The 17,436-nt window shown below is 45.7% G+C and overlaps 1 protein-coding gene across 1 annotated transcript in view; it reads right to left on the bottom strand.

Annotated features, from left to right (window-relative positions):
* Positions 1-17,144, bottom strand: part of LOC130210140 (F-BAR and double SH3 domains protein 1-like) — a 31,821-nt gene extending 14,677 nt beyond the window's left edge. The window contains exons 1-7 of the mRNA XM_056440129.1: positions 17,124-17,144; positions 11,909-12,006; positions 11,718-11,763; positions 10,460-10,533; positions 9,301-9,445; positions 9,026-9,162; positions 1,751-1,814 (exon numbers count right to left, since the gene is read on the bottom strand). Coding sequence (XP_056296104.1) covers positions 1,751-1,814; positions 9,026-9,162; positions 9,301-9,445; positions 10,460-10,533; positions 11,718-11,763; positions 11,909-12,006; positions 17,124-17,144 — 585 coding nt within the window. The remainder of the gene's footprint in view (positions 1-1,750; positions 1,815-9,025; positions 9,163-9,300; positions 9,446-10,459; positions 10,534-11,717; positions 11,764-11,908; positions 12,007-17,123) is intronic.
* Between the last annotated feature and the right edge of the window lie 292 nt (positions 17,145-17,436).

Raw genomic sequence — 17,436 nt, 5'->3', positions numbered from 1 at the left:
TTGAGGAGTTTCAGTCAGGATTTAGAAAACACCACAGCATATAGACAGCACAGGTGAATATAACCAATGACCTCCTAATTGCATCATATAAGGACTCATCTCTGTACTTGTTTTGTTAGACCTTCGTGCTGATAAAGGACTCATCTCTGTATTATTTTTTTTAGACCTTACTGCTGCGTTCAACACCATTGACCATGACATCCTATTACAGAGACGGGATCAGTCAATTGGCATTTCAGTTACCGCACTTAAATCTTATTTCAATTTGTTTTTTTAAACGATGAAGCCTCGATGACCACCAACGTCAGTCATGGAGTTCCACAAGGTTCTGTGCTTGGACCAATTTTATTTACCTTAGCAATGCTTCCTTTTGGCAATATTATCAGGAAACACTCCATAAACTTTCATTGTTCTGCAGATAATACTCAATTATATCTATCAATGAAACCAGAGGAGTCCAACCAGCTCACTAAAATCCAAGCATGTCTTAAAGACATAAAAACATGGATGACCTGCAACTTCCTGATGTTAAACTCAGACAAAACTGAAGTTATTTTACTCATCCCTGAACACCTCAGAGATCAATTATTTGATGATGTAATTTCTGTAGTTTGCATTGCCCTGGCAAAAACACCTTAGAACATCTCAGCATTACCTCTTTGATCAGGACTTGTCCTTTAACTCCCACGTGAAGCAAATCTCAAGGTCTGCATGTTTTCATCTACGACGTAACATTTAAAAAATCAGGCACATCTTGTCTGAAAAAGATGCAGAAAAACTGGACACGTTTGTTACTTCTAGACCAGATTACTGCAAATACCTTTTCATCCGGCTGATCTAATAAATCTCTTAAATCCAGCCAGTTAATCCAGAATGCTGCAGCCTGTGTACTCTCACAAATTAAGAAAATAGATCACATTTCCCCTTTATTAGCTGCTCTGCACTGGCTCCCTGTAAAATCAATAATCACATTTGAAATTATTCTCCTCACCTAGAAAGCCTTAATTGGTGAGAAATCATATCTTAAGGAGCTTGTAGTACCATATTGCCCCACGAGAGAGCTGCACTCACTAAATACGGAACTACTTTTGGTTCCTACAATCCTAAAAAGTAGGATGAGGATGGGAGCCAAAGCCTTCAGTTATCAAGCTCCTCTTTTATGGAACCATTTTCCACTTTCAGTCTGGGGGTCAGACACAGCCCCTAGATATGCTGCTATAGGCTTATAGGTTGCTGGAGGATGTTTTAGGAGACGCTCTCTCCTCGTCTCACTCTCCTTATGGACGAATTCAAGGCTCTTCATTGCACATTACTAACTCTACTTCTTCCCCGGGGTCTTTGTGACTTCTCGCCTCATAGGGACCATTGGACCTGGTTGTGTCTGAAGCTGGTCCGGGCTCCTGGGTCCTGAATCCTTGCCCCTGCTTCCTGCATCCAGCCCTGGCCTGGGCCTGGCCTCCTTCCCAATGGCCTTGCCTCCTTCTTTGTGCCTCCTGCCTCAAAGGCCTGGCCTCATTGGTCCCACCTCCTTCGTGATGCCTCCTACCCGTTGGCCCTAGCCTCCTGCCAAGGCCCTGCTGATGCCCCCCCTACCGATATTTTGAATTGAAAAATGTAATTGAAATAAATGTTATGACTGAAACTTCCATTTAGGGACCAAAGGCACAGTATGGTCTTATCGTAGTAGTTATGTAGCTCATTTCTGTTATGAAGTACAACTATTATAACATAGTTAGTTTTAGATTCATACCTTCGTGGTCATCTTATGTATTCCTGTTTTAAAGTGGAAAATCCCATGTTCACTCTTTCTGGCTCTGGAAGACACAATCAAAACATATTGATGACATGTAAGATGTAAATAAAATAAAATACAATACAATGACACAATACATAGTGTTGCCACACTATCTGAGACTGTCTACTTTTGCAAAGAAAATAAACCTTACATCTCTAGAAGAGACACACAACCTCTGGATGATCTAACATGTTGATTTAGGTGTCGAAATAAAAAGCATAAGGTTCCGCAATGCACATGTGGCTTATAGGCTTATAGGTTGCTGGGGGACATTTTAGGATACACTGAGCACCTATCGCCTCTTCTCTCTCTACTTGTGGATGAATTTTCATCTTTGTGGCAGCGGGGTGTGTTTAAGCTCGGCTGCAGAGTGGGTGGAGCGGGGGTGTGGTTCAGGGAACGGTGTCTGATTGTCATCAGCTGGTCTGATGACAATCTGTGTTTGTGTATCTGCGAGGCTTTGTCTCCATAAAGGAGCTGGACAGGAGGAAGATGGGAGAGTGCCGAGCAGAGACACTGTCTGGGGTCGGAAGTAATAAAAGATATTACCAAGTATCCCTCCGACTACTCATTCATTGGTGCTGACAAGGAGAACCTACCAGTGACGGCTTGACACCTGTCACACTGGAGCCAATCTGGAGCCAAACGTGGAGGGGTTTTTTTTGGAGAAAAAAAAAAGAATTGTTTTTTTTTGGAAAAGCACATGGAGAGCAGCCGGCAACACTCAGATCTGCCGACCCAGCTATTGATGGTGCTGGGGCAGATGCTGGAGGGGATGGCAGCTTTTCAACGGGACCAGACAGAGGCAAACCGGCAACTCTTGGGGGCACTCCTGGCCCAGGCAGAGAGGCAGACGGAAGCCCTGGAGCGGCTCGCCGCCCGGACAGCTGCGGCTCCACCAAACCCTCCACCCTGGGCGGGGGTGGAGGTCTCGAAGATGACTCAGGCAGATGACGTTCAATCGTTTCTGGAAACGTTTGAGGTGATGGCGGAGGCGTGTGGCTGGCCGGCGGGGGAGTGGGCGGTCCGTCTACTGCCTCTTCTCACCGGGGAGGCGCAGACAGCGGCGCTGTCGCTGTCCCCGACAGCGCGGCACAATTACACGGCTGTGCGTAAAACCGTCATTGATCGGCTGGGACTGACTCCGCAGGACCACCAGCGGAGGTTCCGGGAGGCAACGCTGGGACCCAAAGACCGGCCGTTTGCCTACGCACACCAGCTGAAGGACGCCGCCACCAGATGGCTACAGCCCGGGAACTCCGGAGGGGCGCAGGCGGCGGTGGAGAAGGTCGTCAGGGAGCAGTTCGTGGAGGGGCTGCCGACCGGAACAGCAGAGTGGGTCCGCTGTCACGGCCCCACGTCGCTGGAGGCCGCCATTGCACTGGCGGAGGATCACCTGGCGGTGCACCCCGGCGGGCAGGTGGACAGCGACAGCTCACTGGCTCCAGCCAGGCCGACGCGGCCACTGACGCGACCCATACAGGCCCCAGCAAACACCGGCACCCTTCCCAACCCACAGGTAGTCCCTTGGGAACCGATTGGCCGGGCTTTGACAAGTTAATGGGGAAGGCTGCGGGGGTGCGTTCACGGCAGACAGGGTCATGCGGTGTGTGCGCCGTGCTCAGCGGTGACGCGAGGTTGTCCGACACTGCAGACGGGGAGGGGGAACCGGCGGAGCCTCCTAGGGAGACTCCTCCGGCTCCCGAGTTTCACTCCATGGAAGATTTTCCACTCGAGCAGTCTCGGGATGATACTCTACGCTCAGCCTTTGACCAAGTGATACGAATTGATGGTCAGCTGGTGCGCCCTGACGCAGCGCAGACATATCCGCACTTCACATTGATCAGGGACAGACTGTACAGAGTGAGCCGTGACACTCACACAGGGCAGGAAAGCACCCAGTTGCTGGTGCCGAAGAGCCGCCGGGAAATGGTTTTCCAGGCTGGTAACATGGGATATGATAAAACTCTGGACCGGATAATGACCCGATTTTATTGGCCGGGCATCCGGGCGGATGTGCGCCGTGGGTGTGCGTCCTGCCCGGAGTGTCAATTGGTAAACCCTCCGGCCATTCCGAGGGCACCTTTGCGCCCTCTGCCATTAATGGAGGTTCCATTTGAGCGAATCGCTATGGACCTCATCGGGCCATTTCACCGGAGTGCACGCGGATATCGCTTTGTGTTAGTCTTCGTGGATTACGCAACACGATACCCAGAGGCGGTGCCCTTGCGCAACATTTCTGCAAAGAGTGTCGCGCAGGCGCTGTTTCAGGTCATCTCCCGAGTCGGAATCCCGAAAGAGATTCTGACTGACCAGGGCACCCATTTCATGTCAAGAACACTGAGAACTTTACGGTTTACTGGGCATCAAGTCTATTCGGACCAGTGTGTACCACCCACAGACAGACGGTCTGGTGGAGCGTCTGAATAAGACTTTGAAGTCCATGATCCGTAAATTTATTAATGACGATGAACGTAATTGGGATAAATGGCTTGACTCTCTGTTGTTTGCAGTACGGGAGGTTCCCCAGGCCTCCACGGGATTTTCTCTCTTTGAACTTTTGTTCGGCAGGACTCCACGGGGGGTGCTCGACCTCATTAAAGAAAACTGGGAGGAGGGGCCGAGCACCAGTAAAAACGAGATCCAACACGTCCTGGACCTGCGAGCAAAGCTCCACACACTAGGTCAGCTGTCACGTGAGAATTTGCTCCAGGCCCAGGAGCGTCAGCAGCGGCTGTACAACAGAGGTGCCAGGCTGAGACAATTCACACCGGGAGAGAAGGTACTTGTATTGCTTCCTTCTTCCAGCTCTAAACTCCTCGCCAAGTGGCAAGGGTCCTTTGTGGTCACACGGCGAGTGGGGGATGTCGACTATGAGGTGGTGCGTTCTGATAGGGGCGGAGCTACACAGATTTACCACCTCAACCTCCTAAAAGCATGGAGGGAGGCGGAGTCTGTTTCTCTGGTGTCCTCGGTATCTGAGAGAGAGGAGCTGGGGCCTGAGGTCCCAAAATCCACCAATCCGGCCTCGCTCCTTTGTGAAGACCGTCTCTCCGGGACCCAGAAAACAGACATTGCCCGGTTGCAGAAGCAGTTTGCTGATGTGTTCTCTCTCCTTCCAGGATGCACAAACCTCATAGAGCATGAGATTGAGACTCCTCCGGGCGTGACGGTGCGTTTACGACCCTACAGGTTACCTGAACACAAGAGAAAGGTGGTTCAGCGGGAATTGGCTGCAATGCTGGAGATGGGGGTAATAGAAGAGTCCCACAGTGTCTGGTGTAGCCCCATTGTTCTTGTGGTCAAGAAGGATGGGTCTATTCGGTTCTGCGTGGACTATCGCAGGGTGAACGATGTGTCACGGTTCGATGCTTACCCAATGCCCCGGGTCGATGAGCTCCTGGACCGACTGGGCACTGCGTGTTTCTTTACGACACTGGATTTAACCAAGGGCTACTGGCAGATTCCTCTGTCGCCAGAGTCTAAGGAAAAAACGGCCTTCTCCACTCCGTTTGGGTTATACCAATTCACCACGCTTCCCTTTGGGTTGTTCGGAGCCCCAGCCACCTTTCAACGCCTCATGGACGGGTGCTGCGTCCGACGCTGCATATGCTGCCGCCTACCTGGATGATGTGATCATACACAGCACCACCTGGGCGGAGCATGTGCAGCGGGTGGTCGCGTGCTGGAGTCCCTGAGGCAGGCGGGCCACGGCCAACCCGGGGAAGTGTGCAGTTGGACGGAGGGAGGTACGGTATCTGGGGTACCACTTGGGCGCCGGGCAGGTGCGCCCTCAGGTGGACAAGACCGCCGCCATCGCAGCCTGCCCGCGGCCCAAGACTAAAAAAGAGGTGAGGCAGTTTTTGGGGCTGGCGGGCTATTACAGGCAGTTCATCCCGAACTTTGCGGAGCTGACCAGCCCCTTGACTGACCTGACCCGGAAAGGTGCCTCAGATCCGGTCCAGTGGACGGAGCGGTGCCAGTTGGTGTTTGAGGAGGTAAAGCAAGCTCTCTGTGGGGAACCACTCCTTCACACACCTAACTTCTCTCTCCCTTTTACTCTGCAGACTGATGCGTCGAACAGAGGGCTGGGGGCCGTTTTGTCCCAGCAGGTAGAGGGTTTGACCGCCCGTGCTGTACATCAGCCGCAAGCTGTCGGAGAGGGAGGCAGGTACAGCACGGTGGAGAAGGAGTGCCTCGCCATCCGGTGGGCGGTCGACTCCCTGCGCTACTACCTCCTGGGACGCTCATTCACCCTCTGGTCGGACCACGCCCGCTCCAATGGCTCCACCGCATGAAAGATACCAACGCCCGAATCACTCGGTGGTATCTGGCTTTACAGCCTTTTAATTTCAAGGTGATCCATAGGCCGGGGACACAGATGGTCGTGGCCGACTTCCTCTCCCGCTCTCATGGGGGGGAGGGGGAGTAGGTTAGGCCGGATGTTGCCCCGGCCGAAGTCGGGCGGTGGAGGTATGTGGCAGCGGGGTGTGTTTAAGCTCGGCTGCAGAGTGGGTGGAGCGGGGGTGTGGTTCAGGGAACGGTGTCTGATTGTCATCAGCTGGTCTGATGACAATCAGACCAGCTGATGACAATCTGTGTTTGTGTATCTGCGAGGCTTTGTCTGCATAAAGGAGCTGGACAGGAGGAAGATGGGAGAGTGCCGAGCAGAGACACTGTCTGGGGTCGGAAGTAATAAAAGATATTACCAAGTATCCCTCCGACTACTCATTCATTGGTGCTGACAAGGAGAACCTACCAGTGATGGCTTGACACCTGTCACAATCTTGCATATTATTAACTCTGCTTCCTCCCCGGAGTCCTTGTGACTTCACATCTCATAGGGTCCATTGGACCTGACTGGGTCTGATGCCATGGCCCTACTGATGCCCTGCCCACTCCTCCTCTCTACCTCGATCTACCTGATGAATCATGGAGGTCTGGATCGTGGTCCATGCCTACCACAAACTATTCATACACTCTGTCATACTCATTGAATGTGTTGTAACTTTGAAATGATTCCTTCTGTACACATGACATATATTGCTTCTGTCCATCCGGGGAGAGGGATCCTCCTCTGTTGCTCTCCTGAAGGTTTCTTCCCTTTTTTCCCTGTGAAAGGTTTTTTTCTATTTTTTGGGAGTTTTTCCTGATCCGATGTGAGGTCCTGGGACAGGGATGTCGTATGTGTACAGATTGTAAAGCCCTCTGAGGCAAATTTGTAATTTGCGATATTGGGCTATACAAAATAAACTGAACATGTGCTGCTCCCAACACAGGCAGTGTGGCCCTGGTCAGGCCTGAATTACATGACTTACTTTTCATCTTTTGATCACATGTACTAATTATAAGCATATTAACTGTATAAACTGCCTCTTTTTCTTCCAAAGAACTGTTTTTGAACTCTTCGTTGTTACAAAATTAGTTTGGAGGATTTAATGCGAGAAAGTAACCATTAAGATTCACAATATGTGCAAAGCAAAGTAATGCTTCTAAAATAGAAGTGAGAACACACTTCACAAGGAAGTTGTGGCTATTCAGATGTTAATGTTTTGGTATAGAGCTAATTAGATCACACTAACGGAATTTAATTCCAATAAGTAGCCAATTTGATGTTCAGTTTATCACTTTATAACAAATTGCCACGTAGACTTTCTCTATTTTTTTAAGGGGACTCAAGGATCCTTTATTGTCATTATGCAACATAGGGATGCACAATGAAACTCAGGTGTAGCCTATCTGTAACACAACAAACACAAATGATGAACAAAACAAAAACAACAGTACATTCCTGTAGAGCATTTTTATAATTTGCATCATATGGAATGTAAACAGCAGCAACAAAAACAATAATGGGCAGATAATATTCAACATCAGTCATTTTAACATTGTCCATGAACTTTGACTGCTTTTGAGCACCAACCTCCTGCTGCTTTCATCCACCAAGTGTTCCACTATTAAGCGAGTGGCAGTCAATATATGCTTGTATGAAAAAATATAATTTGCCCATGAGCATGTTTTATCATGCTTGCAACATATGACATAAATCTGACGCCATAACACTGTCTCATATATTGCTTATGTGTGTATGGATGTGCCTCTTCTTAAAGTTGCAAAAGACACATTATTTGCTAAATGTATTATCATGAAGTAAATATTGATTACACAATGTAATAGCTTTAACATATTGACACCATCTGCTTTCAGATTGCTTCCTTATAGGCCTTACTTTCCCTATACAATTATGTCTGCCATGAGATGTGATCTCAGGGGAAAATACTGTAAATGCTCAATTTGTCATGATCTCTGCTGTGCCTTTCCTCCTCATATCCGTTTTATCGTGTGTGTGTGTGTGTGTGTGTTTGTTTGTGTGTTGGTTTGTGTCTGTCTGTCTGCCTGGGCACTCTCCCTGCCCTCCTGCTGCCAATTAACCGGCATACATGCAACCCATCCACTCATCAAGCCCCACAGTTGTTCTACCTCAGCTTTTCACCTCAGTCCTCAACTGATTGTTAGGCCTGATTTGTATTCAATAACAAAACTAAATGTTTGATGAATAAATGTGATGCTTGCATTCTTCTGATTTCATGTGTTTTCATGTCCCATCTTTAATCCTTAAAGTTGTTGTGTAAATGTAATTTAGTGTCCTCTTTGTTTACCTTTTTTAAATGTTTTCTTCGTGCTTCCATTGGTAACTATGTGTTCCGGATTCTCTCTGACCTACCCGACACACTCTTCTCCCACGTCCTGTCCAGCCAAACTCTGAGCCTTACCATTCCAACCCTTGGTTCTGTACTAATAAAACAACTGTGAACTACTCCTGCTCTGTCATTGTTTGCCTTTCAGTTTTGCTCCGGCAGGTTGGCAGGGCTTTTTTTTGTGCAGACTTTTTAAATTGTAAGAACTTAATTTGCATGAAGTTGAGGTTGAGTAAGGATTGTGCAAATTCTTATACGGTGAATGGTCAGACAACACCCCGGGTCGTATTCATCATAGAACTTGCGGCCAGCTCCACATATGGATTTGGTGTATTTCTACCTTCATAGGTTGTGTTGGTTGCAGCGAGGGAGAAGCAGCCTGTGCATGTTGAAAGTCCCGACGAACAGGGAAAAAGGAACCAATATTAATAATAATACTCAGAAACGTTAAGGGGAGTAGGAGGGAGGCTACGAAATGTGTCTATTACCCCTTTAAATGAAGCCACTGATCTTTTGCATGTGTTTGGTTTACCTGGTCTGGGCATCAGCAGCTTTCTCTCTGGCAACATTGGCATTATGACTGAGTTGGTGGTAGCTCTTCTTGATCCCGTGGAGCTCCTGCAAAGCATCCACCACTTCCCCTTGTACCCTTTGGAGCTGCTCCAGGCCCTTACACGTACACACACAAATGCACAAACAACAACAAATATCCATTCAGCCATCAGTGTCCTTTGGTAGACACTGATGGCTAAGTGTAGTGTGTCAGTAAGTATTTGTATACTGGTTTACTATCTGCAGCTCCCTCACTTTCTTAGTTCGGACGTCCTTTGCATTGCGATGACTTCTGGATGCTTGTCCAATCAGCTTTCGGTATTCCTCTGCAGCAGCTAGTCGTAATGCTGCAGACTGAGCTGTAACATCTACCACTGACCGCCACACACCAAACACACTTCTGAAAACACACACAGAAATGAACTGACATTCGCTGATTAAATGGACTTTAAAGTTATTTCTAAAAGCTCAGTCAGTGTCAGTGCAAATCTAATCACCTCCCTGTAAATATATGTGAATATGATCAATACTGGTACTAATATCTGCAATGGAGAGACATGCCTGTATTATGTTCCTTAGTTATTATAATGTAAATAGCCATAATGGACATATTCCTGCTCATGTATCCAATTGCCACTTGACCAGCATGAAGGCAAAATATATGGCTGTGACCATCCTTTAATAAGTTTGACCTGCAACAAAGAAAAGTATTTAGGTCATGCAGGTGTGTTCAGTTATTTGTTTTGTGCTCGCATATGAAACACAACCTTCTCTAGTGTTATTGTCCTAGACTCTTGTAGGGCTTCGAGAATGTCCTTCAAGGTGTCCAAATATATGAAAATATATTGACTCAGTGCCTAATAGTTTGTCACAGTCGATTACCAGAGGCTATCATGCATTATCATCTTAACCTCTTTCACTCCCCGCGGACGTCGATGTCTCGCCTTCTTTCTAAAGGCAAGGACCTTTGCTACAACCCACTTTCTTTTCTCTGGCATAAGCCGACAATCAAAGGGGTCATAACTTTCACTTTTCAAGTGTGTTTTTTTAATGATTCCTTATAGTTTGTGTGTCTAAAAATGACTTTGGCAATCACAATTATGCCTGGTTTCAATATTGTACAATATTAGCATCTGGCTAATCAATGCATGTTCTCTGACAGTAATGCATTGCAGTGGAAGAGATGCATGCTATATTTCCACAACAACAATGTTCCATACTTACTGAAAATGACTTAAAAACAATCAGTCTAGTTGTTGGTTTCGGTAAATAAAGTAATCTTCAAAAAAATTAAACAGAAAGCAGTTGAGAAGGCTGGGCACAGTATGTGTGTGTGTGTGTGTGTGTGTGTGTGTGTGTGTGTGTGTGTGTGTGTGTGTGTGTGTGTGTGTGTGTGTGTGTGTTTTGTTGTTACCCAGATGTGATAGCATCTGTATTTCCTCTTTGCCAGTCTCTTTTCTGGGACTGGACTGCTAATCTCTGAAGAGCCTGAAAATGCAGTTTACCACCAGATCACCTCAAGAAACGACTGGAAAATATAACTACGAAGGCGCTACTTTTGGTCTTTCTCATAAAAGGTGTTCATTAAGCTCATGATGATGTTCCCACAATGCCTTGCATTATTCTGTATTTACATTCATCAACTAGAAAGGTCTTGTGTCTTTGGTTCTCGGTATTTCATTCTGACCTCTTCGTCTCTAAACTTGCATGAAGCTGTGTACATTGCGTTATTTGTATATGTTGTTACTTCTTTGACTTGCTATTCTCATATTGAAATTGGCCATGATTTATGTTCAAGATTTTTGGAGCTGCACACCATCACAAAATCTTTGATTTATAACCAAAAATCAAAACCTTTCAGCTGTCATTTCAGGCGGCAGGAATTCAACAACTGTGATCAGGAGATTGTGTTTATATTTCCTGCAAAGCTAGAGTTGGCTACACACACACACACACACACAAACACACACAAACACACACACACACACACACATGACATTTGGGGACATGTACATTTAGTTACATTAATTTCTTATCGACTTATCCTAATCAAAACCATAACCATTTCCAGGTTAATCCTGACACTTACCCTAACCTTAACCGTAGCCTTTCCTTACCCTAAACTTAAACCAAAAAGTCTTCACCCTAAAGTAGAATTATTATGTCATCGGGACATGCATCCCCAAAAGGAAGGCTAATACCCACAATGTTCGTGTGTAATCAGATTTTTGTAATTACCAGATTGGTAAAACACACCAGATGTTCAAACACACATATATGGAACATTCTTCACCATTGTGCAAACAAGACATGAAGCTCTCTTTAGAGATTTCATGAGAAGGTAAGAACTTGGTACGCCAGCTAAGAGATTGAATGTAAAATATGGGATCACTTTTATCACATCTAAACGATGAGATCACTTGTACTTGTAAATTTCTTTAATGGGGTTGTAGTCCACCAAGTTACTTCACAACAAAAATACAAAAATAGAGAAAAATCTCTATTAAGAGATACAAACACACACACTAAGTGAGAAGGGAAACAAACAACAACACAGCACTCAGGCTCTGATATGGGATCTCAAATCAATAAAGCATGAGCATTTCCAGTAGAAAAGAAAAAGTTCCAGTAATAGGACTAATAGTGTACTAGAATAGCTTATGTGTACTCACCTGACCATACTCTTTCTCTATAGCTGCTCGCTGCTTACTGAAAGTCCTTAGGGAACAGGGACACAACAGAGAGCATCAACAGACATGCCATTTGACATGATCTCACTCTCCATCTATCTTTTTGCATATGACCCTCTGTTGCACAATGGGAGGATTTCATGCAGATTTCCATAGTCTGGTAAACATCGTACCTGATCTCCTCCAGCAGTTCTGTGTCCTGATGCTGTTTTGTCTGTAATTTGCTGAGCTGCTCTGAGAACAGCAGTTTCACCTGTTGGCTCTCCTTTACCTGCACGTACACATACACACATACACACAGACGCAAGCACACACACAGGGACGCACGCACGCACACACACGCACATACACACGCAGGCAAGCACGCACACACGCACACACACACACACACAAGTACACGCAGGCAAGCACACACATGTACACACACGCAAGCATGTACAAATGCACACACGCACGCACGCAAGCACATTCACATGCACGGCAGGCAAGCACACACACAGATATACACGCACACAAACGCACATACACACGCACACATGCACATGCATACAAGCACAGACACACACATACAAACATACGTACACACATACTAAGTATTTTGTTTTTGGTACTTTAAGTATATTTTTATGTACTTTATAAACATTTTGAATGTAGGACTTATAAACTATAACTTATTTCCTGTTACTACTCCTCCTTAAAAGTAAAATAATTATTCAATGTATATTCTATTAGACTTCCCCCATTACTAGCCATCAGTCAAGATTTGTTATCAAACAACACTGTTAAGTCAGTAATCTTTTTGCCGTTATACTGTTTCACACCTACTGTTCTACAGAACAGTAGTTAGTCAAATACATGATCAAATCATTTCATGAATTGAAGAAACACTCTTTGACTATTATGGAGAAATAATGCGCTTATAGCTTATAGCAGGGACAAGAAATGGGGTTCGGTGCTATGTAGACCCGGTGGCAGGCCGGGCAGGGGGCCTGGAGGAACTGATTGCTGGCAGCATAGGGACCTGGAACGTGACCTCGCTAGCGGGAAAAGAGCCAGAGCTGGTGCAGGTGGTGGCCGGCACCAGCTAGATATAGTTGGGCTCAAGTCCACGAACAGCACTGACTCTGGAGCCAAGCTCCTGGAGAAGGGTTGGACTCTATCCATTTCTGGAGTTGTCCAGGCCCTCGTCTGAGCGCTGCTGTGTTGGAGCTTGCTTCGGAGCACCAATGGATTGCGGTGAGTAAGGCTCTGACTGTTGTTTTTGCTTATGCACCAAACAGCAGTTCGGAGTATCCGGCCTTCTTGGAGTCGGTGAGTGGGGTCCTGGAAAGGGTGCCGCCCGCCAACTCCATAGTCCTCCTTGGAAACTGTAATGCTTCCGTGGGCAATGACAGAGAAAATCAAGCGGGGAGTGATTGGGAGGAACGGCTTGCCCAATCTGAACCCGAGCGGTGTCGCGCTATTGATTATTTGTCCGTAACAAACACTATGTTGGAACATAAGGTGACAAAAAAGTGTACCTGGTACCAGAATACCTTAGAATGGAGATCAATGATTGACTTTGTAATTGTATCATCACCCCGCCATCTGAGTTGGATCAGATGGCGGGGGAGCCGACTAGAAGACATGGCAAGCCCAAACGTGTAGTGAAGGTGAACTGGGAATGTCAGGCGGAGTATCCTATTCGGGAGGTCTTCAACTCCCACCTCCGGAAGAACTTCTCAAGGGCAGAATCCGGGAGGACCATGTTCAAAGCCTCTATTGTGGACGCGGCCACTAGGAGCTGTGGTCGGAAGGTCATCTGCCCTGAGATGCGGAAGCCCTGACTTGCCTTTTCAATGTCAGGAACAGTGCCCATGGACTGGCAGACCGGGGTGATAGTTCCCATCTTCAAACGGGGGGCGCGGAGAGTGTGCTCACCTCAGATTCAAGAGGAGCAGTGCGGTTTTCGTCTTGGTTGTGGAACAGGGAACCAGCTCTTTACCCTTGCAAGACTACTGGAGGAGTCCTGGGAGTTTGCCCAACCAGTCTACATTTGTAGACTTGGAGAAGGCTTTCGACCGGGTCCCTTTGCCGTTTTTGTAGTGGGTACTGCGGTAGTATGGGGTGACTTTCACGGAACGGATATCTGGGCGCAGCTGGGAGGCAGAGAACATCAGGTTCGGGGATCTCAGGATTGTCTCTCTGATATGGTCCTGTTGGCCTCTTTGGACCGTGACCTCCGGCATTCACTGTGGCGTTTTGTAGCCGAGCGGCGGGCATATAGTTAGGGCTGAATCAGGTTTGCCCTGGTCCAGCCCCTTGATATGCTGCTATAGGCTTATAGACTGCTGGGGGACGTTTAGGATACACTGAGCACCTCTCTCTTCTTTTCTCCCTCCTTGTGGATGAATTTTCAGCTTTCTATTGCACAATACTAACTCTGCTTTCTCCCCGGAGTCCTTTTGACTTCACGTCTCATAGGGTTCGATGGACCCTATGAGATGTCATAGATCCTATAAGCCTTGATTGGTGATGCACCATCATATCTTAAGGAGCTTGTAGTACCATATTGCCCCACTAGAGAGCTACGCTCACTAAATGCGGGACTACTTGTAGTTCCTAGAGTCTTAAAAAGTAGAATGGGAGCCAGAGCCTTTAGTTATCAAGCTCCTCTTTTATGGAACCAGCTTCCAATTTCAGTCCGGGAGGCAGAGTCACCTCGTTTAAGAGTAGACTTAAGACTTTCCTCTTTGACAGAGCTTATAGTTAGGGCTGAATCAAGTTTGCCCTGGTCCAGCCCCTTGATATGCTGCTATAGGCTTATAGCTGCCGGGGGACGTTTTAGGATGCACTGAGCACCTATCTCCTCTTTTTTTCTCTCCTTAGGGATGAATTTTCATCTCTCAATCATACATTACTAACTCTGCTTTCTTCCCGGAGTCCTTTTGACTTCACGTCTAATAAGGTCATCGGACCCTATGAGACGGCATAAATCCTATCTGCCTGATGGATCATCGAGGTCTGGGTCGTGGAATTCCTGCTCATGACTACGCCACTGTCCTGTTGAGACTCCGCCCACTGTTGAGACTCCGCCCACTGTTAAGACTCAGTCCACTCCGCCTCTCTACCTCCATCTGCCTGATGGATCGTGGAGGTCTCCATCGTGGAATATGCCTACTATGAACTATCCATACACTCTGTCACATTCATTGAATGTATTTTAACTCTAAATCTGTCCTTCTGTACACATTACATCTATTTCACCTGTCCATCCTGGAGAGGGATCCTCCTCTGTTGCTCTCCTGAAGGTTTCTTCCCTTTTTTTCCCCCTGAAGGGTTATTTGGGAGTTTTTCCTGATCCGATTCGAGGTTTTGGGGCAGGGATGTCTATGTGTACAGATTGTAAAGCACTCCGAGACAAATTTATAATTTGTGAAATTGGGCTATACAAATGAACTGAATTGAATTGGATCATCGAGGTCTGGATCGTGGAATATGCCTACTACCAACTATTCATACACTGTTGTTACTGTGTTTTAATTTGTGTGTAATGATTCCTTCTGTACACATTACATCGATTGCACCTGTCCATCCTGGAGAGGGATCCTCCTCTGTTGCTCTCCTGAAGGTTTCTTCCCTTTTTTCCCCGTGTGTTGTTTGGGAGTTTTTTCTGATCCGATGTGAGGTTTTGGGACTGGGATGTCTATATGTACAGATTGTAAAGCACTCTAATACAAATTTGTAATTTGTGAAAATGTGCTATACAAATAAATTGAATTGAACTGAATTGAATAAGAGTCATCGCCTTCAAATCTGAGGCCATGGTGCTCTGCCAGAAACCGGTGGATTGCTCCATCCACGTGGGGAAGGAGTGCCTACCGCAAGCTCAGGAGTTCAAGCATCTTGGGGTCTTGTTCGCAAATGAGGGCAACTTGGAGCAGGAGATCGACAGGCGGATTGGTGCGGCTGCAGCAGGAAAACAGGCGCTGCACCGGACAGTCTTGGTGAAAATGTAGGACCTTTCTGATAGTGGCTGATAATGGAGGGATGGATGGATGATGAAAATGTTTTCCAGATAGTACCACTGTTTTTGTTTAGTTTTTTATGTGTTTGTTGTATCACTCTGCATCCCTGTGTTGCATAATGGAAATTAATGATCCTTGAATCCTTGAGACATTGAAATAGAAAATAGAAATATTTGTAAAAGTGTTCGGAGGGTAGCTGTAGAACTACAGCTTCTGTCAGAAAAAGATGATATGTGGACACAGGCCCTTACTGTTTTTCTCCATGGCCTTCAAACAAAAAATTTAACTATTATGAACATTCTGAAAACTATTATATATGGAATTTCGGACACAGCCCAAAACTCCAGAGACAACCTCTTAACACACACTTTTTTCTAATACCTACCAGGACTAAATTCTTAAAATTACATTTGAGAACAAACAATAACCCACCCACTTAAGTTCATATTATGACCACACCTTTTTATTCTACAGATGTGATTAAACAGCCATTAGATAGGCTCTTCATTCGAAACAACCGTAAGACTTCATGACAACATTAAATTTGCTGATGGTAGAAGTTTGTAAATCAAAGGCCAACCTAGGCGTTCTTAACATATTCACAGTCACATCCTAAGAACATTTGTCTTCTTCTTTCATCATTTGAAATATTGAAGTTATCTTTAATTTTAAAAAAATTATGTCAACTAGTGTTAGGTGTTCATTTATATGATATTCAAATGTAGTTTTTAAGAGTAACAATTCGTAATTTCTTAAGAGGTAATAACAATCATAAAGCTTTCCAAACAACATAAAAAAATCATTGCTAAAAAGGTTTATGGTAAAGGTTTTTGAAAATTACTGTTGTGCTGCTGGAATTGTAATTGTTCCCTTTTCCATTTTACCAGTAACACACTTAATCTCTATCAAAGTCAGAAATTAAAGCAAAATGACAAATGTTGCCAACCATAAATTGTAAAATTAGGTATGGCTTACAGAGACAGTAATTGCTTTCATAGGAGTCATCTTAATTCTAATATAAGTCCAACTCCAACTAGTGTGCGAGATGTAATGTCACGTTTAGCTTGTTTAGCATTTATTTAGAACATGTAAAAAATACTTCAAGTTTCGGTTCTGTTATTGGCATTCACAAAAAATCTTTTTAATACTTGCAGACAGATGCTTTTACAGAAAATGCATCCACTATTGAAAACAGTATGATCTCTTGGAAGAACGCTATGTAAAATGCATATTTTGTTGTCTAAGTATTAAAGGGAAAGTTATTAACTTTAAAAGGACGGTGTGCCAGAGAAGCAGAGATTAAAGTAGTATAGAGACACATAGTGTCACACTCTAAACATAAATATTAACTCTTCTTGCCCAGTAGTCTATGGTACCTTACCTTTCTGGGTGGTGGCTGCATAGCTGGTTGCTGATAGTCTCCCTTTTTCTCTCTGTTGATGTTACATTACTGCTACTTCCTCAGTATTTGCACATATTCTCTCTCTCTCTCTCTCTCTCTCTGTCTCTCTCTCTCTCTTTGTCTCTCTCTCTCTGGTGCTGTCTTTGAGAACGCCTACAGAGGGCAACAGAGATCAGTGGCTACATCATTAAACAATAGAACAAGTCACAAAGCCACAAAGTGTTCTTGATCATAAAGCTTTGACGTTTGAAAAAGGGAAGACACCTTCAGGAGAGCAACAGAGGAGGATCCC

This window comes from Pseudoliparis swirei, chromosome 19 (genome assembly GCF_029220125.1).
Source record: "Pseudoliparis swirei isolate HS2019 ecotype Mariana Trench chromosome 19, NWPU_hadal_v1, whole genome shotgun sequence".
NCBI lineage: Eukaryota > Metazoa > Chordata > Actinopteri > Perciformes > Liparidae > Pseudoliparis > Pseudoliparis swirei.
This window is presented reverse-complemented; position numbering and strand designations above follow the sequence as displayed.